The 25,412-nt window shown below is 42.7% G+C and overlaps 1 protein-coding gene across 1 annotated transcript in view; it reads right to left on the reverse strand.

Moving 5' to 3' along the window:
* FAM20C (FAM20C golgi associated secretory pathway kinase) overlaps positions 1-25,412 on the reverse strand; it is a 256,797-nt gene that overhangs the window by 163,787 nt on the left and 67,598 nt on the right. Inside the window, exon 3 of the mRNA XM_073590989.1 lies at positions 17,191-17,269. Within this exon, the coding sequence (XP_073447090.1) occupies positions 17,191-17,269 (79 nt within the window). The remainder of the gene's footprint in view (positions 1-17,190; positions 17,270-25,412) is intronic.

The following is a 25,412-nucleotide window of genomic DNA, read 5'->3' on the forward strand; positions in this document are numbered from 1 at the left end:
AAAAATCCTAGGATTTTGTTGTCGGAATGTCCGAACAAAGTCCGACCGTGTGTACAGGGCATAAGACTAATCCTCACACTAACCCTCTCTGTAATCCTAACAAAACTGCCTATAACCCTAATGCACCGTACACACGGTCGGATTTTTCGGCGGAAAATGTGTGATAGGACCTTGTTGTTGGAAATTCTGACCATGTGTGGGCTCCATCACACATTTTCCATCGGAATTTCCGACACACAAAGTTTGAGAGCAGGATATAAAATTTTCCAACAACAAAATCCGTTGTCGGAAATTCCGATCGTGTGTACACAAATCCGACGCACAAAGTGCCACGCATGCTCACAATAAATTAAGGGACGAAAGCTATTGGCTACTGCCCTGTTTATAGTCCCGATGTACGTGTTTTCAGAATGATCGGATTTTCCGACAACTTTGTGTGACCTTGTGTATGCAAGACAAGTTTGAGCCAACATCTGTCGGAAAAAATCCTAAGATTTTGTTGTCGGAATGTCCGAACAAAGTCCAACCGTGTGTACGGGGCATAACACTTATCCTTACATTAACTATCCCCATAAACCTAAAACAAATCCTCACTTCCTGTAATCTTAACAAAACTGCCTGTGCAACCCTAACACTAATCCTCACACTAACCTTTTCTGTAATCCTAAAAAAAAAAACCTGTGTAACCCTAACACTATTACTTACACTAACCCTCCCTGTAAACTTAACAAAAAACCCTGTGTAACCCTAATACTATTCCTCACACTAACTCTTAATGCAATCCTAACACTAATCCTCACACTAACCCTCCCTGTAATCTTAACAACCTAGCAACCCCCCCATGTGACCCTAAAACTAATGCTCACAATAACCCTCCCTGTGTAACTCTAACACTAATCCTCACACTAAACCTGTCTGTAAACCTAGCAACACCCCCCGTGTGACCCTAACACTAATACTCACAAAAACCCTCCCTGTGTAACCCTAATGCCGTGTAAACATGATCGGAATTTCGGCCCGCAAAAGACCGGTGAGAGTTTTTCGTCGGAAAATGCGACCGTGTGTATGCTCCATCTGCAAAAGATTGAGATCATGTTCTAATTTTTATGGTCGGAAAAAGTTCCTATCCGAAAATGCGATCGTCCATGGCAATTCCGACGCGCAAAATTCCTACACATGCTCGGAAGTATTGAACTTCATTTTCTTGGCTCGTCGTAGTGTTGTACGTCACCGCGTTCTTGACGGTCGTAAGTTCAGCGAACTTTTGCGTGACCGTGTGTATGCAAGGCAAGCTTGAGTGGAATCCCATTGGAAAAGCCGTCATATCTTTTTCCGACGAGAAGTCCGATCGTGTGTACGCGGCATAACACTAATGTTAAAAAAAAGCATGACAGGACCTCTTAAATATCGGATCTGGGGTCAAAAAAGACCTCAGATCTCATATTTACACTAAAATGCAATAAATGCAATAAAAAAAAAAAAAAAAAAAGAAAATGTCATTTGAAAAAAAAATAAAAATGGTCCTTTAAGAGTTATGGGCGGAAGTGACGTTTTGACTTCGCTTCCGCCCTGCAATGATATGGAGACGGGTGGGGGCCATCTTCCCCTCACTCATCTCCATACCCAGCAAGGACAAGCATTTTTTGGCTTCCGCCGCTACCGACGGCTCCAGTAAGCGGCGGAGGGCACCGGAGAGCAGCGGGGGGGCCTTCTCCCGCCACTGATAAAAGTGATCTTGCGGCAAATCCGCCACAGAGACCACTATTATCGGAAACAGAACCGCCTGCTGAAGTAGAAGATACCGGGGTTATGGCAGCTAGCTGCTGCCATAACAACGATATTCCTCTTCAAAGTGGGGATGTATATCAGCGTGAGCTGGTCCGGAAATGGTTAAACTGCAGATTGGTGGACAGACGGATGGTATTGTACTCAGCTGTCTTGCACCCTATGCCCTTTGATGATGCCCACCTGATTAAAGTGTAATGTTTTTCCATTTCATTTTCAGTTTTCAATATGAAGGTACCAGCAATGTACAAATTATAATGTTACCATATGTAGATTTTATTCTACAATATCTAATAACCGCCTTCTTCCACACTGTTATTATTTGTTACTTTTCTTTATTACATTCCCTTTCGGTTGGTAGAAGTATATTATTTGCAGAACTCTAATTTAGGATTCATTTATTATACTGTGTAGCTGCTAATAGAGACTATTGTGGACTCCTGCTCAGGAAAACTATTTAAATCAGCCATGCAGAATGTAGTTCAAAACAAGATAATGGAATGTGATTTTCAGACGGAGAGGAAAAAAAAAAAAAAAAGAGACAACAAATCGCTCACATTTGGAATAACGCCCAGTGAAAATAGCTTATCTCCTCTGTTCTGGGCTGGAAGTGGAAATGTGCCTGTGAATAATCTTCCATCCAACAGACTTTCAAAAAAAATGTAAAAATTCAATACTTTTATTTAAAACAGTGGTCTTTAAATAAGAGCATAGGACTGGACTGTCTCTGAAGGATTGATTTTGGGCTGGGGAGTTTTATTCTGAACACAAGAGCAAAAGTGTTGTATATTGCAGATTCCCAGTCTATAGATGTGATGACTGCCTTAGTTTTTTTTTTTTCTCTTTATTTTCACTTTCTGTCCTTTGGTGACAACACCAACTGCACAGTACAGTGCATTAGGACTACAGAACAACTGCCCCTTTCTTCACCTCTGTAACGTGGAGAAGGTGTTCTGTAATCTTAACATGCTTTCCTGGGCATGCCACTTTTGCATTTGGGGAGAAGTGCCATACCCACATGCACCAGTAACCGATGATGCAGAAGCCATCGATGTTTATCCAAGAATGGTTGTGTACAGCTGTTCACTTGTACTGGTGGCATGTGTAGCTCCCCAGGCACCAGGTTTTTATGGCTCAGCACACAGGAGCTAATAAGCATGAGGCCTTTCACATAAAACTTTAGCAGAGTGCACAGGACACAGACCAGCACTGGATTTCTGGCAGGATCAACAGGTATTTTTTTTCATTTATCAGATATACAGGGGTTGATTTAGGCTGGGTTCACACATATGCGGCCGTGGTTTCAGTGCGGCAGTCTGGTGCAGTTCTGTTCCCCGGTTCAGGTGCCATTCAGGTGCAAATTTTTACCAGAAATCGCACCAGAACTGTACAAAAATGCACAGGACCCTTTTTAAAACTGCACAGTGGCTGCCCTGCACATGTGTAAATCGGCTCCATTGAAAGCGGGTCTGATTCACATGTTATGCAAATTGGGTGCCTTAAAAACGCATCCAATTCGGATGCAGGACCCTCTGATTCCTCCTATATTGAATTGTATTGTAACTGTACTGTCTGCCTTCATGTTGTAAAGCGCTACACAAACTGCTGACGCTATATAAATCCTGTATAATGATAATAATAATAATAATAATTATGTATTTGTACCGAGCCTTACTAAAACTAGAGAGTGCAAAATCTGGTGCAGCTCTGGATAGAAACCAATCAGCTTCCAGGGTTTTTCGTCAAAGCTTAAGCAGAAGTTAGAAGCTGATTGGCTACCATCAGTGGCAGCCGCTCCATTAGGGGCGCAGGAGCACCGATCCCCTAATGCATGTGCCCAGACCCTAATTTACATACAGGGCGACGGACGCATGATTTCAGTGGGGTTTTTTTCATTTTTTTTTAAGCACGTGATTAGAGCCTGAGGCTCTAATTGGCTTCAAAAAAGGGTGCGCTCGGAGCATGGACACTGTGTGACAATAAGCAAATTAATATTTCGCTATTGTCTTCCTAATTCTCCTCCCATACAATCAGGAAGCGGATCCTGAGACCCTATTGGCCGAGAGGAGAAGCGACCATATTGGCCACCGAGGAGGCGATTCAGGGAGAAGCAGCAGATGAGTAGACGCAGGGGGAAGCTGCCGAGGAGGAGACACAGGGGGAAGCTGTCGATCAGGAGACGCAGGGGGTAGCCGCTGAGGAGGAGACGCAGGGGGAAGCTGCTGATAAGCCGCAGGGGGTAGCCGCTGAGGAGGAGACACAGGGGGAAGCCGTCGAGCAGGAGATGCAGGGGGTAGCCGCCGAGGAGGAGACACAGGGGGAAGCCATCGAGCAGGAGATGCAGGGGGTAGCCGCTGAGGAGGAGACACAGGGGGAAGCTGTCGATCAGGAGACGCAGGGGGTAGCCACCGATGAGGAGACACAGGGGGAAGCTGTCGAGCAGGAGATGCAGGGGGTAGCCGCCGAGGAGGAGACACAGGGGGAAGCTGTCGAGCAGGAGATGCAGGGGGTAGCCACCGAGAAGGAGACACAGGGGGAAGCTGTCGAGCAGGAGACGCAGGGGGTAGCCACTGAGGAGGAGACACAGGGGGAAGCTGTTGAGCAGGTGATGCAAGGGGTAGCCGCCGAGGAGGAGACACAGGGGGAAGCTGTCGAGCAGGAGACGCAGGGGGTAGCCACCGATGAGGAGACACAGGGGGAAGCTGTCGAGCAGGAGATGCAGGGGGTAGCCGCCGAGAAGAAGACACAGGGGGAAGCTGTCGAGCAGGAGATGCAGGGGGTAGCCACCGAGAAGGAAACACAGGGGGAAGCTGTCGAGCAGGAGACGCAGGGGGTAGCCACTGAGGAGGAGACACAGGGGGAAGCTGTTGAGCAGGTGATGCAAGGGGTAGCCGCCGAGGAGGAGACACAGGGGGATGCTGTCGAGCAGGAGATGCAGGGGGTAGCCGCCGAGGAGGAGACACAGGGGGAAGCTGTCGAGCAGGAGATGCAAGGGGTAGCCGCTGAGGAGGAGACACAGGGGGATGCTGTCGAGCAGGAGATGCAGGGGGTAGCCGCCGAGGAGGAGACGCAGGGGGAAGCTGCCGATAAGACGCAGGGGGTAGCCGCTGAGGAGGAGACACAGGGGGAAGCTGTCGATCAGGAGACACAGGGGGTAGCCGCCGAGGAGGAGACACAGGGGGAAGCTGTGGATCAGGAGACGCAGGGGGTAGCCACTGAGGAGGAGACACAGGGGGATGCTGTCGAGCAGGAGATACAGGGGGAAGCCGCCGAGGAGGAGCCGCTGGTGTGGGACCTAGATGGGGTAAGTGCGGAGTTTGCTGATCGACCAAATGATGGGGGGGGTGGTTTGTTTGCCAGGAAGTGTTGCAGAGCTGGCATAGGACAGGGGGAACGCCGTGTAAACCGGGGCTGCAGAACCTGACCACAGAACCTGACCCCTCAGCACTATAGCACTTTAAAAGGCGTTTTTTTATTTATTTGAAATGTGAGTTGTATATATGTGGAGTTCTGTTTGCAATTAAAATGTTTTCAACGTTATCATGCTATTACATTCCTCTGTAATTTCCTGCATGTGATGTATATGAGGAGAGTCTCTGAACATGGAGAAAATAGTGACCTCTGAGCTGGGTTATGACCGGAAGTAGCAGGTTGCCTGTGTTCCATACAAGTGTCCCATAAACCTGCATAGGATAAAGGAAGCAAAGGAGGATCTTGTTATCAATTACAGGCTTATTTTTTAAGCCCCTAAGGTGAGGATACACCCGGTGGGGGTTGTGTGTGCACAACGCATGAAGACACAATTATCACATGGTTAATGTTAATATAGGCTTTTGCTGTTTAGTTTAAACACTCATTGAGGACTGAGTGCAATATCACGGAGCACGAGCACTTTATTTATAGTGTTTATATATTTTTATGCTTTAGACACTTATGTTATATATAGTGTTTACTGGATTCATATATTTATATTAGTATTGTTTCCATATTTATCAGCGCTGCACAGTGTGTTATATAGATTGTTTGCTGCCCCCCTCCAAAAAAAAAAAAACAGCCACCACTGGCTACAAAGCACAACTGCACCAGATTTTGCACTCTCCAGTTTAGTAAATCAACCTCATAGTGTGCATAGGGAAATCAAGCATGTAAAATGGATGCGGGGTCAAGAAAGAGAGAACTCTTTTTCAACCTGATGGGCTGAAAGTGAGAATTCTTTGTATGGCCAGCTTTCTATAATGGCTAACCTAAAGGCTCATTAAGATGCACAGGGGGAGGCAGTAAAAGCAGGTAGTTAGGCCACAGCTTTACTGCCCCCCCCCCCCCCTCACAACCACCTATCTGAACAAAAGCATATTGCAGCTCAGTTTTGTACACATTCCGCAGCCACGGTGCTTTACCGTTTGCCCATGACATTGAATGGCATGTTGCATTTGGCGGGTGGTATCGCCACTGAATGTGACCCATTCAAGTGAATGGGGTCAGGCTGCAACCTACTTGCAATTGGTCAGCATTTTCTGGGTAAAAACAGGCAGAGAAGATAATCTGTCAAATGCCTCTGAAAAGTGACCTACTGTGGACCCCAGCAAGGGTTCCCTCACATTAGAATGAGCTCATACACTGACTTGAGATGCTGAATTTAACACAGACCCCTAACATAAATGGCTCAATGATCATTACCTGGTTTACATAAAGCGTTTTATTATCATTCACAGATGAACACGTGGAAGTTTCAGCAGCTAATGAGAACCAATGGTATAATATGGAGTGATATATTCAAAGATATAGCCGACATCCTGTGAAGTGAATTCATAAGAACTGTTATCTATCATTTTGTTTAATACCGCAGCTATGATAGCAATAGGCTGCATAGTGATGATACATAGATCATCCAAGCAGATAAACTGACACAACCCCTACCAGGGTTTGAGATATGCCAATGCTGCACTTCCTTCACAATTTAGTGACTCTTGTGTGATAAATATCTGGTGCTATATGTGAACATAAATCTGCTATGCAGATATAACGTGCAATGGTACAAATGTAAACATAAATCTGCTCTATATATATAACGTGCAATGGTGCAAATATATTCAAAGTGCCAAGTGCTGAGTGATCCAATGGTATAAAAACAGTGCTAGTTATTATACAATATTGCAAATGAATGCCATGCTCATATGCAGTCCATATGCAAAAGTTAAAAATATATAAAAATTTTAAGTGACAGGTGCTCTTCAGACTTGTGCCCTTGTGCTTCTTACAGTGCCCCCTATAGGTGATGCACTCACCGGAGTTCCTCACCCCTCGCAGGGGTATCTCACTTCCACAGTATTTGCCACTGTGCAGCAATATCCAGATCCACGCTTTTAGAGATCAACCTTTTCTTTACGCTTTAGACCAGACCAGAACTTTTTCTGCTACAGTTTCACTTTCAGAACTTAGCAGAAAAAGTTCTGGTTCCCTACCCTGCTAGAGAAAGCTGTGCTGTATGGCAAAGCTGTATAAATCTCAGGACTGTATGTACAGTAATACAAACCCTTGGCAGGTGGGTGATACGGAGTAACATCTAAAGCGTAAAGAAAAGATTGATCTCTAAAAGCGTGGATCTGGATATTGCTGCACAGTGGCAAATACTGTGGAAGTGAGATACCCCTGCAAGGGGTGAGGAACACCTGTGAGTGCACCACCTATAGGGGGCACTGTAAGAAGCACGAAAGGCACAAGTCTGAAGAGCACCTGTCACTCTAAATTTTTATATATTTTGGGCTTTTGCATATGGACTGCATATGAGCACAACATTAATTTGCAATATTGTATAATAACTAGCACTGTTTTTATACTATTGGATCACTCAGCACTTGGCACTGTAAATATATATTTGCACCATTGCATGTTATACACTGAGCAAAATTATAAACGCAACACTTTTGTGTTTGCCCCTATTTATCATGAGCTGAACTTAAAGATCTACGACTTTTTCTATGTACACAAAAGGCCTATTTCTCTCAAATATTGTTCACAAATCTGTCTAAATCTGTGTTTGTGAGCACTTCTCCTTTGCCGAGATAATCCATCCACCTCACAGGTGTGGTATATCAAGATGCTGATTAGACAGCATGATTATTGCGCAGGTGTGCCTTAGGCTGACCACAATCAAAGGCCACTCTAAAATGTGCAGTTTTACTGTATTGGGGGGATCGGGGGGGGGTCCAAAAACCAGTCAATATCTTGTGTGACCACAATTTGCCTCACACAGTGCAGCACATCTCCTTCACATAGAGTTGATCTGGTTGTTGATTGTGGCCTGTGGAATGTTGGTCCATTCCTCTTCAATGGCTGTGCGAAGTTGCTGGATATTGGCAGGAACTGGAACACGCTGACCTATACGCTGATCCAGAGCATCCCAAACATGCTCAATGGGTGAGGTGACATGTCTGACGAGTATGCTGGCCATGCAAGAACTGGGATGTTTTCATCTTCCAGGAATTGTGTACAGATCCTTGCAACATGGGGAGGTGCACCTGTGTTTGTTGTCCATAGCATATGCCTGCCCATACCATAACCCCACCGCCACCATGGGCCACGCGATCCACAATGATGACATCAGCAAACCAATCACCCACACAACGCCATACACGCTGTCTGCCATCTGCCCTATACAGTGAAAACCGGGTTACACGTGGTCTGCGGTTGTGAAGCCGGTTGGATGTACTGCCAAATTCTCTGAAACGCCTTTGGAGACGTCTTATGGTAGAGCAGGGATATGCAATTAGCGGACCTCCAGCTGTTGCAGAACTACAAGTCCTATGAGGCATAGTAAAGCCCCATACACACTATCAGATTTTCTGATGATTTTTGTCTTCAGATTTACCAAAACCATGTAGTGCAAGGGACTGCCTGATTGCATACAAATTGAAACTCCTAAGGTTTGACCTCTTATGGTTTTATGGTTTTGGTAAATCTGAAGGAAAAAATCAGCAGAAAATCTGATAGTGTGTATGGGGCTTAAGACTCTGGCAGCCACAAGCTTGACACCCAGGGGCCGAGGCATGATGGGACTTTTGCAACAACTGGAGGTCCGCTAATTGCATATCCTTGTGGTAGAGAAATGAACATTCGATTCAAAGGCAACAGCTCTGGTGGACATTCCTGCAGTCAGCATGCCAATTGCACGCTCCCTCAAAACTTGCATCATCTGCGGCATTCTGCTGTGTGATAAAACTGCACATTTTAGAGTGGCCTTTTATTGTGGCCAGCCTAAGGCACACCTGTGCAATAATCATGCTGTCTCATCAGGCAACATATACCACACCTCTGAGGTGGATGGATTATCTCGGCAAAGGAGAAGTGCTCACTAACACAGATTTAAACAGATTTGTGAACAATATTTGACAGAAATAGAATATTTAGAGCAGATTTATGTTTACATTTGTACCATTGCATGTTATATCTGCATAGCAGATTTATGTTCACATATAGCACCAGATATTTATCACACAAGAGTCACTAAATTGTGAAGCAAGTGCAACATTGGCATATCTCAAACCCAGGTAGGGGTTGTGTCACCTGAACAGCGCCATACCTACCCTTTAAATTTTAAATTAGCATTTTATACTCCACTTGGGTGGTTGTATTGGTAGGGGCAGCAGTTCCTAACAACCAGTCATTACAGCCGTCTGCGTATATATAAATGCTAACACCTGCCAAGAAATGTATAACTGCACAAGCCCTACAAGAATGTTACACTGTATAGCCAGAAGGATGACATGACTATTTACATTGCACAGCTCTACAGCTTCCAAGTACCTTCCCCGCCTCCAGTCTATTCACTGAATTAATAAAAGTCACCCCACTGGTGAGCTCCTCTCTGTGCATGCTTTTCCACTAATCCTGCCTAAACATCCAACTCCAACTCCTAGTGCCTGAAATATGTTAGGATGATACCACTACACAATATATTAGAGCATGATTGCATATGTTGCACCTTAAAGTGTTACTAAACCCACAGAAGTAAAATCAGTCTGTATATGTCGTAAAGCATGCTTGTTATACTCACTGCGGAACCTAAGGGGTTAATCCTCTGCATTGTTTATAAAGGCCGCGTGATCCTGTCTTCTCTGATCCTCCTCTTCTTTAACTGACTCCAACCCATCTCTCGATAGAGCAGAGCATTAGGAGTCAGGCTGCACATGCTCAGTTTGGTGTGTATTGCTAGAGAGTTTTTTTTTTTTTCCCTTGCGATAGTGCATGTGATCAGCACAGGGCCAGTCAGCACTGTCCAGAGGGTCAGAGGAGAATGAAAACTCTTCCTACAAGCTTAAGCAGACGCTGATACAAGTCACAAGACTCCTATATACTGCTGATGAGAAAGGGTATTTCTCAGTTTATATTTACTAAAACTTTCTGCATTTCCATGTTCTGTGTACTGTGGGAGACCAGATATAGTGAATGCAGGGTCCTGGGTTTAGTAACACTTTAAGGGCTCATTTACACGAGTGGAAGCCCTTGCCGCCCCTGTAAAATGCAATCCACTCCAGACTGCTTTTCGGTGTGTGGTTCACAGGCAGCTGGGGGGGGGGGGTAATGTGTAGCCTCATCACTGCCTGTTGTAGCCTCCCTGGTGGTATGATTATGTCAGATTTTTTAATCTCAAAGCGGTACAATTGTTTTGCATAGAAATTTGGCGTTTTATATTGTAGACCTGTAATACTTAGATATAACACACTTAAATCTGTCCAAACAAGAGTTTAGTAGACAGCCCGGGTATGATAAAGTTTGAAACACAAAATCATAAGTTATAAAATAATAAATAACTACAAATAATTATAAAAAATAATAATATAATAATAATAAATGTAATTTCCCCACAATTCACTATGGCTTCTGCGAGTGTTCTAGTTTACTATTGTTATTTTCTAGCTGGTCTAATACCGCTTTTGACGTAAAGGGACACTTTTTGGTTGCTATGGACAATCTCAAGTTTCCAGGCAGACAGAACAGTATATATAATATAAAAGTGCAGGCAGGGCATTGGACAAACCACTAGGGACAAAAGGAATGTGAAATGATTTGATACAGTAATGTACAGTGTACTGTATGTGTTATGTTTTTTGTACTTTTTTGAATTTGACGTTGGGCTCCGCCCTCAAGAGTCGCGAAACTCACAGGGAACGAAGCCCGGCACAGAGAGGCATCGAACGGAGGACAGAGCCCACAGACACAGTGGGGAGACATCGCAGGATCCTGCTGACAAGGTAAGTTATCCTCCCAGGATACCGCGATGCAATCCCAAGCTTTTGGTACTGAAATGTAACCCCGAGCCACACTCAGGAATACCGCCAGGGAGGTTAACCTTAAAAAGCTGTCACCACCAAGTCTTAACCGGTGTGCATTGTACACAGTGCAGCCACATTCACTTGAATAGGTTGTGTTTGGCAGCAATACTGCCCACTTAATGTGACATGGGGTATCATTTTTTGCAGCAGCTGGCAAGCACAGCATCTAGGCTGCGGCATGTGTCTCAAACTGTCCAGCTGCTTTTGTAGCTTAAAGTGGGCAGTCAAGGGGCAGTTAAACTATGGCTTAACCACCTATTTTAATCACCCCCACCTTTCAGCCACAGATGTGAATGAAGCCTAACAGCCCTTCAAGGTGGTGGCTGTATTCGTTTTCTTTTTTTCAGACTTTCTTTCCTTTGTTTTCACCTAGTAATCCTTCTAGTTATACACCTATGTTCTAGTGTGAAAACACTCACTTGCTGTACTCTATCTATGGAAGAGCTGCATCCTCACCCTAGGGCAAGAAGTATGTTAGGACTATAGCCACCTTCCTTTCCCCACTCTCCCTAACACAGGGGGTGTTTTGTAGTCTACTTTGAGAACTGATAATGCTGTTGGTTAACACAGGCAAAGTGCACAGGCCCCAATATGTGAACGATATGATGCCACTCACTGGCTCTCTCTCTACTCCAGGTGCTGGTCCTTCCATCCATCCAAAGTAATACAAAGCCCTGGGCCACACTCTGTGTGTATCAATCTCATCTCAAAGTGAAATTAAAAGCTTTAGCTATAGTCCCTGCCTGTTGGCCAAGCCCCTCTATGTGGTTCACCTGGACTGGGCTTAATCATAGAGGTCACTCTCTACAAGTAATCTCACTCTGGGTGAAACGCGTCAGTGGAGCATAGGTAATGGGTGGGGGCTGTAACTGAAGCTTTTACTGTAGAGAGCACAGCCAGTTAGCACATCACAAGTTGTCCTGCAGGATTAACAGGATTAACAGGTATTTTTTGCACTTTTTGAACTGTAATAGTAAAACTCTTTCAACTGTATATTTAACAGACCAAGTGGAATCACATAACAGAAGGTCATTGTTAGAGTATACATACAACTCAAGGATCAACTGTATCCATTACATAGTTTAACCAAAAAAAAAAAAAAAAAATCATAATCATTTTAATCATAACTTGCCCAGTCTTAGAGACTTCAACAAGCAATCCACTCTCCAAGTCCATTAGAAACAGTGGCAGAGTGTATGTAGTCAGAAACCTTGCACCAAATTCATGACAAACCCATTTTCATTGTTAGTACCAATGCATGTGGCAAATTCCAGGAGTTTGACACTTTTAATGTATGGCGCTGAAACATCGTCATATTGGTGATAAGATCACTGATATGACGGAGTAGATCACCAGATCTACTTCACAATAGAAGAGGTAAATAAAACCTCTTCTATTTTAGAGTACATTGTTGATGTAAAAAAAAAAAAACAAACATCTTATACTTACCTGCTCTGTGCAATGGTTTCCTTTTTCTCTCGGGTCCTCCGCTCCTGGCTCCTCTCCCTTGACCAGTGCTCCCGATAACAAGCCACTTGCTATAGGGGAACTGGTGTGTGCTCGCTCCCCGACCCTGCTCTATGCATCTTTGCGACACATAGAGCCATGGCTTGGCCCCCTCTCTCCTCATTGTTCCACTGACTGGGACTGCTGAGCCTCCAGTGCACATCGCTGGATCGAGAGCGACTCGGGTGAGTATTGGAGGGGAGGGCTGTGGGGGGAGCAGCACACAGAAGGTTTTTTTTACCTTCATGCATAGAATGCATGAAGGTAAAGAACCTTCAGCCTTTACAACCAGTTTAAAGCTAAACTTCACTCTTTAATCAGTGTGAACTATTTTTAATCCTTATGCTGCTAGCATTATCATTTCGTCAGCATTTCTTCAACATTTCTTGAGTTACTTCCTGGTTTCCATGCCTGGGCAAAGGATGTCATATATCCCAGGAGTCTTCAGTAGGGGAGGAGGAGCTTTTTCAGCTAAGCACATCCTCTCCTGCTTACATGCCTGAGCTAAGGGCAGGTGCATTCCAGAAAGTAAATGCTACAAGAATCATCTGCCCTTTCTCAGGATGGCCATGGCCAGAAATGCTAGGGGGGGGTGTTTTTCAAAGTGATTTCTCAACAAAATAAAGCATGGAGACATGGATGGATGGGGGAGTTTGTTTTGACTATTAAAAAGGAATTAAATAGCAATATGAGAAAATCTCTCCCAGTGAGAATACAGCGAAATTATAGTCATTGAATATTTTCAGAATTGTTTTTTTATTGAAATTATAACAACAGGACATAAACACACACACATGTTTAAAATATGAGCTCCGGTCAGGGATAGGTGTAAACATTCAATTTTACAATATTATGACCATACATCAGTATATGTTAATATATAAACTGTAAATTTCCAACGCGTTTCGACATGCGTGGTCAAAGTCTTCCTCAGGGGTTTAATTTGCTGGAATTAAATTGAAGGCATTAAATAGCATTTTTGGTTTGTGGTACTAGAGAATAGAGTGTAGTTCTATTTTAAGTTCCTCAGGAACTGAAGTTTCCTACATTTCCATTACTCTCCCAACATCTCCAAATAGCTCCTCTGCTTGTAAAACTCTTTGTAGGAGAAATGCTACATATTTATATACACCTTGCCAACATGTACATGTCACAAGTGTTACACTTCCGTAAGACAGGTTTCTAAAAAGCATCTACAATGCTCTCTATGAATTCCAGGGAATAGCTTTTATTTTATGAACCGTCTTGTCCACTCAAAAAGTGGGCAACATAACTGCTATGTCTCAAATAACAGAAGCTCATTGTTAGGCCTTACATACACTTTAATGATTTGTGAATACACACATAGCTTGACTAAACGGTGTGAGGGGCTGGAGAAATGGATTAACCACAATGGAGCTTGAGGGGTTTCAGTTACTACATACCAGGTGTTATTCAATATCGTTCTACACCATGGCCCATTGAATTTACACAAGGAAACTTGGAAGGCCTCAGTTAATAAATACCAACACAGTCATCCATGCCAAGCTCCTGTAGGACGTAGAGGCAGAAGAGCTCTTAATGACAAGGGGAAGAAACGTGTCAAGAACTTCCTGTGAACTGGTAGCACTGCAGGTCACATTCTATTTATATACGTGAGTTTGTCTTTTCCATAACTCATAACTTGGCAATATTAACTCTAGACACTCATCCTTTAGATGTATTCTTAGAAGGACTCACAGAGTGTATAGTGTATATACATCCCTTATCATTGTCCTCAATTATCCAGATATCTCGAGTCACAGTTTTGATGCCTAAAGGGTAATTGGCCTTTGCAGAAAAAGAGTACATTTCAGAACAAATTAGTTTGCTCTGGCCAAAAGGATTTTTGCCTGAGAGACAAGAATATGACCTAATTTGAGCATATTTTAAGCTTAGAAGGATTAAAGCAGACGTAAACCTAAGTCTTAAAAAAACGTGGACAGGTAGACTTGGATCGCTTGCCATAATATGTAAATATGCAGTGCTTGCTGGCACTTTATGGCAATAAGCTCCTGGCAGCCAATTTTTTTTATTTTTTTCTTTTAAAGTAGAACTTTTAAAGTAAAACTAAAAAGATATGTTACATTTTAGTAAGAGATCGCAGTTTGGGTTTTGTTTACATTGGTTCTCACAGTAATACACCTGCTTCTTTGACAATGGGCTGCCTGTTGAACCATCAATACAGCTGATTAGCTCAAATGTAGCTGAGAGGAACTGATGGAAACAACACTGGAGCTTCAGATCTGCTGATGTCTGCCATGGATCATCTGATCTGTAGTCTGGTTTTTGTTACTCACCAAGGTGATACAAAGGGTGTTGCAGCCCTTATTTTAAAATTTCAGCTCCACTTTAAAGCTGAACTCCAGACAGATATAAAGGCACAAATGCATGCTGGTCTGTATTCATTAATACATCCTTAAATATATTTTTTTAATACAAGCAGTGTAAGTGCAAATCCTTTGACAAGCAAAACAGTGACGTATTATGTAATGCATCTGTGTATTTAGCTCTTTGCCTAGAGTTGCACTTTAAAGTACTGTAAATGTGACACAGCACTTTCCTGAATGATTGTCTTATACAGCATCTCTAAAGTAAGTATTGCGCATATACAAAGCTTTATAAAGCCTTCTCTAAGTATCTTTTCATGTCTTTATTTCTTTGGTTAGGTGACTGCCTCCAGACTTTCTCAGCATAGTCATAGAAATTGGTGGATCTGAAGACATAGCTTCAACGTCACCGAGTGACATTGTGACTGAGGATATTATGAAGGTAAAGTTCTATAACGTTTCTAGCTAACCAGCCAAATTTTCCCGCTGGTGAGTAAATACTCATCAGCTGACAGCACACTGTATTGCTATGATGCTCCCTTTCAGAGTTGCTGTCAATCTAACATACAAGGGTAGTACAGGGGTCAACACTGACTGATAGCACAGGTGCAGACAGTATAGCACTTTCAGGAAATGCCAAATCTTATTCATTACAATACCTAATAGATATTACCACTGCAACTATACTAGAAATATAAAGTGTCAGATTTTCCATTTGTGCTTGCTAAACATTTGTGCTTGTTAAAGCAGAAATGTTATCTCCGTAATTATATTAGTAATTCAAATTCACCTACTACTCTTCATGCCAAATACAGCACACACTGCCCAATTGCATTACACAGCAAGGGACCCTTGAAATATCCTTCAGGTCTCAGGGAACCACTGCCAATATTTGCTATATTTACAGCTCAGGGTACATAAGTGTGAACAGTAAGTTGAGATATAGAAATAAATAAAAGAACAAAAATGTGGTGTGAATGCCATATATGACAGCAAGGCTCTTTACACCACAAAATTATTTTACGTGATAATTAAATCATAACAAGTATTTTTAATTGTCGGAAAATAAATGCAGACAGTAAATTTTGTGGTGCTCCATCAGATTGGTGGTTACTAGGAAAGAGCCCCCTTACACTAGTGATCAGTGAAATGCCTTCTTAAATTTATAGTCAATGATAGTCAATGTAGACGGCCTCCACTGGTGGTCAGTGGAATATAAACTCCCTTAGATTGGTGGTCAGCTGAAGAAGGACCCCCTTAGATTTATGGTCATTGAGAGAAGTGCTCCCTTACATTGGTGGCCAGTGGGAGAAACTCAGTGGAATACTGCTTTTTACATTTGTAGTCTTTGGAAAGAATGTCCTTTAGATTGGTGGTCAGCGGGAAGATTGTCCCCCTTACAGATACAGTTAGCTAAAATGATAATTGGTGTCAGTGCTTACTTATCTACAAGTCAGACATTGTGTAAGGAACCCCCTATTAACCCTAAGGTTCTACGAAACCCTGGTTGGGATAGGCTGGTTTCCACTTATGTAGGTTCCAAAATGAAACAAAAAATAGCAATATTGCATGAACCTAAAATGGCAGTTGGCATTTAGCATAATTGGGTCTCCACGTTCCACAACTTCCCAGATTTCACAAAATCAAGGCACCGTGATCTCAAATTCTACTGACAGTGCCACCTTCTGGTGACTCCCAGGTTACAACCTTCTCATTCAGATATTTAGGTACTCTGCTGTCTGAACATGAGAGGAGTCAGATGAGACATGACATCAGCATTGAAGCTCTGAGAGATGGAAAACCTTCCATTTTACTACATTATGTGCACAGTGAGGAATGTGGGAAGTGGGCATACAGCTAAATTCACATTAGAAATGCTTATATGTGAAATATTTTACTTGCCAACAAAATTGTAATTCTGTTTGTCCAGAGTTATTACTTTGGTGATCCTTCTAAGCAGCATGTCTAATCTCCTGACCTCACCTTTATTCACATAAGTTAAAGCAATACAGCTTGGCTATTGTATATGAGGTCATCCTTTTGTCTTCCAATTCTGCCCTCTAAGGGATGCAAAGATATAATTTTTTTATTGAATACATAACTGGATGAATCAGTGGTGCCTACAATTCTGCTGTCTCTTAAATAAAAATCTTTACTCTTTTCCCAGTAGTTAAGCATATAAAACAACAGTTACAATAGTAAAAAAAAAAGTGACTTACTTCATAGGTTTGAACAAGGCTTGCCCATAATTTTGGAAAGTCATAATAAGTTTGAGTTGGGTGCCTCCCGATTTCATTGCTAATAAAAAAAGGAAAAAGAGAGAAAAATCAATAATCTTTTATACTCATAACGGCTGATTGTTTTCTTTTTATCTCACATTTTCTTGTTTCATTTTGGCAGAGCGGGCTGACAGCGTAAAGCACCACTGAATGTACAGGGACTGGTACAAGGCTCAGCGATTAGCTAAACAGCTCATTACAGATCTCCTGTAATGTCATGTTTTCAGACATATCTTGCAGTGAATTACCCGGTCCAGATTACACATGAAAAGCACACTTTGATTTCTAGCTAAAACATGTCTTCCACTAACTCTAACCTGCTGACACCCCCAGCTGATTGTGATTTTCTTGAAAAGTGGTGTTTATTCTCAGAAAAACTATCATTACGGATGATTGTGTAGCTTAAAACATAATTATCGGTTTTCATATGCAGAGCACATGCTTTAAACAAGTGTTTGTGCACCGCCATACACAAAGGTTTGCTGGACTAACAATATATGAGTAATCTGATGTGCAATACAATATTCAAGGATGTATGGGAATAAAACAGCCTGCCTTGGCAGCACCATCACAGCATTAGTTGTTGTATTTTAAATACAGGATGAAAGGAAAGAATGTACATTCTACTGTCAGCTAGGATGTTTAAAGCTGAACTTCTTGCAAAAGCTAAATACATAGATCAAATACATTTATGGGAACTTTTTCTTTTATTGTTATAGTATTTATATTTAGACACAGAGCCAGGTTGGGGACCCGACTTTCCTGTACTGTAGTTAAAAGGTATCTTCACTCAGGATAAAAAAAAACAAAAAACTTTCCCCATTGTATTCCTTCTCTTCTACTACTTTGTTTTGTATGTTTATTTATTTTTGCATTTCGCCCTTTCCCTTGCCTCTGTAGGGTAGCAGCATATGAGTGCCCAATAAAGTTCCCCAAACTATCCCATAGGCATCACCATAGTGTGGGTTTGGAACCCTGTAGTAAAAAGTAAGCAATGTAGCCATTCAAGGTCCCTAGAGTAGTAGTGAGGAATTGTCAGCCTTGCCCTTGCCAATGTCGGGCATCTTGGGTGCAGGGCTCTGTAAAAAATAGTCTGGTGGGAGTCTGCCTGGGAGACTTGGTTATTGGAAGCAGTGCAGGTACCAAGGCTTGCAAAAATGTAATCTTTGAGGCTCTAGGTTCTGGGGGTTCCCTTAGAAGGGAAGCCATGAAGAAGAGGTTCAGGTCTAATGGTATTATTCACATCCCTTTGGCATGGGAGGTAGGGCTCTGGAAAACCCCTAGAGGTAACAGCTGCTCCTCGACTCAGCTCTTATCTCTCATGTTCCCTGTCTGTGTTGTCACGGTTGGGATGATTGGAAAGATGTATATATGTAAATTAACTATGTTTTAGTAGAATGTTAAAAGGATTCTTTTGTGCAAAATTTTCATTCTCCTAACTTCAAGATGGGAACATCTTTGGAAAAGAACAGGTACTAGGTGAAGCTGCTATAGGGATCAATTGCCGTAAGGCCGACAGAAAATGTTCGAAGGGAGCTTTTTGTCGGAAATTCCGACCGCATGTAGGCTCCATCGGACATTTTCCATCAGAATTTCCGACACACAAAATTTGAGATCTGGATCTCAAATTTTCCGACAACAAAATCCGTTGTCGGAAATTCTGATCGTGTGTACACAATTCCGACGCACAAAGTTCCACGCATTCTTGGAATCAAGCAGAAGAGCCGCACTGGCTATTGAACTTTATTTTTCTCGGCTCGTCGTACATGTTGTACGTCACCGCGTTCTTGACGATCGGAATTTCCGACAAGATTTATGTGACCGTGTGTATGCAAGACAAGTTTGAGCCAACATCCGTCGGAAAAAAAACATGGATTTTGTTGTTGAAAAATCCTATCACGTGTACAGGGCATAAGGGAACCAATCTAGCATCTGGCTGTACAGTGAAGGAGCAGCAGCACAATCATGAGTCTTCCTTCTGTTCACTCTGCTACCAGACTTTTCCTTGCCAGCTTACAGTATATGCACTGCAGCACAGCTTGATTAGCCCATAGTACTTCCCAGAGGTTGATGCCAAGCCAAAATTGGCTAAAGTAATATTTTTTTAAATACGGTAACTTTTTTTTTCATCTACCTGTAGTTCAGCTTTTAGGACCAATAATCATAAAATGTGTACAGTAAACATACGCATATAAAATAAAGATGGTTTATAAATAAAATGCCGGTATAATATTTAGAGAACCTGGTTTATATGATTAGGAAGGTTACTGACATCACATGACCAGAAAACTTACTGTATGCACAGAAATGATGTTAACAGTCCTAACTTACAAAATATTTGTAATCTAACCACCTTCCAGAGCACGTAAATAGGTCAGTGACCTCACATTTATATACTTCAATTAAGCATTACAGCTTGGTCACTGGCTCGCCACAATCTGCCGACTGCGCAAATGCTGCAACACTCTTGACATTTCTGCTTTCCCCTACTTTAAGCATGATTAGGAATGGATGCTCACAGCGCTGTGCAATGCCGCTCAGCCTGATTGGCTCAGAGAGCAGCCCATCCCTTTCCCATCTGAATCTTGTTAATCGCAGGAGGCTGATAGCAATGCTAATTTAAGTGCATATAAAATGCACGTTGTGATCTGCGAATCCTACTTCTGAATCGCATGGCTATTGTCCTGCTGCACCCATCACATAGGGATCTTGTGTAACCCATTGGATTTTATTTTGCTTTATACATACTGCATCAAAATGAGCTTAATCCCATAGAAGCAAATGGCACTTAAAACCTGACTCTACTCACTGTGTACATAGTAACATATGCCACAGCCTTTGTACCCAAAATTATGCTTTATTTTCCTGTGCTACAAGTAAGAGACTAGCAGACATGTACAAACCTCAGCACATTGATACAGCAGATGTCCTCCTCATGGTAATCAATCTCACATACTCTGTCTAAACCAAGCGGGAGGTTGGCAGCAATGTTCTGGGCCTCCCTCTCAAACCTGACATCCATATGGTCCTCTGGCTTAGCAGTCCACCCCCTAATGGCCAATCCTGTGGGCTGGATGGAGGTGGATGAGCAGGCCCCTCTATCCCTAGAGCACAGTTGAGGAGTTACAGGCTCTGTGTTTATGTTGACTTTAAAAAGTTAATTTGAGCCAAGCAGGTCCAAATGAACTACTTCCTTAACTAACAGATGTGTTCAGTGCCAGCGCTGTATAAACTGTATGTAGCATCAGTTACATACAGTATACAGCTCTATATCAGCTACAGCAGAAGGATGGCATATCTCCCAAGTCCCAACTTTCTGAGATGGGAATGGGGGACATTTATTAGCAAAAGTATGTATGCACAAAAATAAGATTGGTTAAACCCACATATGCTTTTTTACCACTACTATTCCTTTATATTGGCTTTTGGAATCTACAAATGCACCAATTTGGAACTTGATTGAAAAGTTTAGCACTGGGAAACACTTTTTGATAAATAGTGCATTTTATATGCAACTGTATAGATCAGACCAAAATGAGGGACAAATGAGGAGGAAAGAGGGACAGAGGGACTTTGTTCCAAATCAGAGACATTGGAAGCTATGGGATGGGGACTTCTCATCCTGCTCCTGGAACAAAATTAAGTTAGGCTGGGAAACATGGGTGTTCCAGCAGCAAGATGGGGACTTCTCCTGCTCTCAGAACAAATTCAAGAGCACTCAGTCATTCACAGGATGCCTTGTATTTTACCAATGAATACAAAGCTTCCTCTGATTGGCTGAGGTGGAGATTGTGACATTATCCACCTGCCTTAGTCAATCAGAGGAAGCCTTGTAATTGTTGATAAAATACAAAGCTTCCTGTGAATGGTTGAGTGCTTTCAGCCCGAATTGATTTTGCTGTGAGAGCAGGAGAAATCCCCATCTTGCTGCTTGAACACCCAAGTCTCTCAGACTTACTCAATTTTGTTTCAGGAGCAGGGTGAGAAGTCCCTATCCTGCTGCTGGAACATGGAGCTGTATGCTGTATGTAGCTGATGATGCATACAGTTTATACAGTGTGCCCAGCAGGCACATCTGTTACAGAGGTCAGGTAATAAGTACTGTACAGAGCACAAGGGTCAGGAGTACATAATGCACAACATGCATTGTCATCTACTGGTCTTAAAAGGTTCAGTGCTTACAAACAAATCATTTTTCCCCTTTAAGCCCTCTTTTACATGGATGGTCAGGGGACAATAAAAACAGGTGGGTGAGCCCCAGTTTTGTTGCCCCCTGGCCACCCACCCCAGTCTAAAATACAGCTGGAGGAGGCTACTCACATGCCATGGCTGTGGCACTTTGCATCACAGCCAGTGGTGGCCTGTTCATTAGGGGCGCACGGGCTCCACCCCCTTAAAGTGGATGTAAACCCGATTTTTTTTTTTTTTTATCATACTGTAGAGTATAAGATTTCCTATCATGTGAGCCCAGTCTTGCCACACAGAGTTAATCCATCTCTGAGCAATCCCCTTTTATTGTTCAGTGAGAAAAATCTTGACAAACTGAAAAAAACTTTGTCAAATCCTCCCCCTTGCTGTGAGTGACAGCCTAAGACACAGGCATTATTTTTTAATTCCCTCCCCCACTCCTTTCTTCAGCAGCTCTGCAAGGATTGGCTGTTCCGCACCTCAGCATGATTTGGCATGCTGAAGTCATGTGGTTACTTTCCTGTCTTTTCACTGGATGTTAGAGATCATAGCAGTAGTTCAGCAGAAGTTCAGTGTTAGAAATAAACTGGAGAAAATGCATATTGACAAGGAGTGTAGAGGGGGCGGGGAGTCTACTGACATCACGACTCCACCCACCGAGCTCCAGACAACAGACCCACCCACAGAATATGCAGTTTTTCAGGTCTAATTACAGACAGGTAAAGATACATGCAGGAGGCATGTATATCCTTATAGATAACCCCTATGACAGTAGTTTAGAAAGGATGAGATTGGGTTTACATCCACTTTAAATCATGCGTCCGGCCCCTAATCTACATGCAGTGTGCCAAATGCATGGATTCCAATGGAGTTTTTAATTTTAATTTTTTTTAGAAGCACATAATCAGAGCCTAAGGCTCTAATTGGCTTCAAAATAAGGGTGGGCTCAGGCGCACCCTGAGCCCACCCAGTTTTGTGACAATAGCAAATTAATATTCGCTATTGTCTTCCTGATTCTCCTCCCAGCCAATCAGGAAGTGGGTCTTAAGACCCGATTGGCCGAGAGGAGAAGCGATCGTATTGGCCACCAAGGAAAGAAGGAGTGAAGCCTCTGAGGACGAAGCCGCTGTGAAGCCGGAGGCGCAGGGTGAAGGAGGAAATGCAGGAAGGAGCCGAAGCTGCTAGATGGGGTAAGTGTGGGACTGGGAACTGTCACAAAAACATTACCATGGCATTTTGAACTGACTATGAAACTCAGCCATTCAAGTCAAGGGGGCCGTACCACAACTGTGAGCCAAACACCCATATTCCTGCCCTTTTAACAAGGTGACAGTAAGCTGACACCTATGCCTCTCAGGTGCATAGTTATCAGGTTGCTATGGCACTGTTAAAGACAAGGATATGGCTGGCTTTACAATGAGTGTTATTAAAGGGAGGCACAGACCCTTCTAGCAGCTTCCCATTTTTTCTTCATTTCTACAGGGGAAATAACAAAAACGTTCTCTTTTCACCTCCCCTTATCAATCATTGCAGGAGCCTCACTGCTTGTAGTTCAGTAGCTTGTCTGCAGGCAGGAATCTCCCCTCATCAGAGCTGCCGCTTCATCCAGCACTTAAACTGACAGGAAGCCCGCAGGATGAACATTTAATTGTAGGGATGGACAGCATATTTTGTTTACCAATTGGCTGAGGAGGCAGTGGGAGGGGCTGCAGTCCTGGACTGCCCACATAGAAAACGAACAGGCCGGGACTCGTGTAAACACCGTGGAATGTGTCCCGGTCCTGCAGCTGAAGGGCTAGATTAGCCTAGCTGCTGAGCCATTGTCGGACGCTCTGGTGGGGGTTTTCACCCCCCCTGACCCCCCCTTATCTACGCCCCTGTCTGCCAGAACACGAAAGCTGTTTGCACAACTAGTTGGCTGTTTTTGGTGCGAGGACATGCTGGATGCCTTCAGCTGCCAATGTGCTCTTGCTGAGTGTCCAACATGTCCCTGCACCTTTAAGGAGGAGTGGACCCCCTCTAGGCAAACCCGCCTTTAATCTATCCATTTCTATATACTGTATGCTCCAATTTGGAGACTCTCAAAACTATAGAATTAAGACGGCAGTGTACAGAGGAGCCTTGACGTGGGCACTGCAGCTTACACATACTGTATATTTGGAAATTTGTGCAACTAACTCTCTGTCTTTAAAGTGAACTGTTAGACAAGGTCAATTTGGTCTTTTTCCAGGCTAGCTGGTAAGCGTGCTTGGAAATTTTTGTTTCTGAGAACATGGAAGCTAGCCTGGAACAAGTATGCAAACCAGGAGTCAGACGATCAGTATGACAGCCATGCAATAAGCATTTCAGAAGTGATAGTCGTTCACAGTATGGACTTCTCTTGAGATTTTGTTGTGATCTTTAATACTGAAATATGTTAATATCCTCCACTTGAACTGACCCCAGGCTGTAGAGTGATTCCAAGACTGTACACCAGCCCGGTTAACGCTTGTAGTAAAAGTTGAATGAATTGGAAAGGTTAAAATAGCCAACACCTTTTTACCCTTCCTCTGGAATACACCTTTAAATTTGTTGTTCCAGCATTTGTAGAATTCTTCAGAGTTAGATATTCTTGTGATGCATGTTCTTGACAACGTGATACAGTTTGGCTACATAGTTTCAGGGCAAATTCATTTTATCCCTCTATTCACTTCAAAGAATATCATATTTCAACATCCTCATGTCTACACAGATAGTATTGCTGCACATGCTTTACTATTGCTGTCAGTGGCTCCTTAAAGTGTTTATTGGCCTTTGCAAGCACGAAATGAGAAAATAAATCAGTTTTGTATAATATATTCGGATACTTTTCATTATGTAGGTTTAAATTTCACTAATATTTCTTTTCAATTTTAAATAATATATCCTTAACCACCTCAATTCTCTTTTACCCTTTCATTACCAGGCCATTTTTTAGTTCTTAGTGCTGTAACAGTTTGACTGACAATTACTCTGTCATGCATCACTCTACCCAAATGAATTTTATGGGACACCTAGCTCTTTCTTTTGACGGTATTTATTAATAATCACTTTTTTTTTTAAATAATATGACAGAAAAAAGACAAACTTTTTGAAAATGTTTGTTTCCCTTACTTTCTGTTGTAAATCATATCAAATTAAAATGCCAGGACTGCATGAAAACCTCCCAAATTACCCTTTTTTCAAAAGTAGACACCCCAATAACTCATGAACATAAGAGCTTATTTTTTGCCACAATTGTTTTGAAAATGAAGAAGTATGCTGGTATTGAGGGGGGATAAGAAACACGTCAAATTTGTGATCTTGCGAACACCAGCGACAAAATGTGACATGGACCTAAGTACTGAGGTTCCACTTGCCTACCGCAATACGTATATATATGATGACTGTTATTTTGCAGCCGGCGGCTGGCTTTCTCAAGAAAGGGATGTCCCCCGCCGCTCACTGGTGTTTCTTGGGCTTACCGTTTCTGATGGTTCGCCCGAGAAACGATCTGTGGGTGCAGCCGGCTGCTCCCATATGTGATCAAAGAGTATATACTCTTTTATCGACTCTATGCCTTGGAGGATTGGAGCGAGATCATGATGTCACTTCCGGTCCAGGCTGAAAGTAAATACATTTTTTTTTTAAAGCAAAAGATCAATTTTTTTTTTTTTTTATGTTTTGCTTTTAAAGGTAAAGAAGAGATCTGGGGTCTTTTTTACCCCAGATCTCTCCATAAAGAGGACCTGTCATCCTTATTTCTATTCTTTGTAATAGGAATAAAAGTGATAAAAATAAATAAATAAATAAAGGGACAGTGCAAAAATAAAAAGCAAAATAAATAAGAAAAAAAAAATGAAGCGCCCCATCTCTCCATGCTCGCACGCAGAAGCGAGCGAATAAGTAAGTAAATGGTGTTCGCATCTCACATCGGTATCGGTATGAGGTATCGTCGCAAATGTTACGATGAGAGC

The sequence above is a fragment of the Aquarana catesbeiana genome, linkage group LG06 (genome assembly GCF_042186555.1).
Source record: "Aquarana catesbeiana isolate 2022-GZ linkage group LG06, ASM4218655v1, whole genome shotgun sequence".
In the NCBI taxonomy this organism is placed as follows: Eukaryota; Metazoa; Chordata; class Amphibia; order Anura; family Ranidae; genus Aquarana; species Aquarana catesbeiana.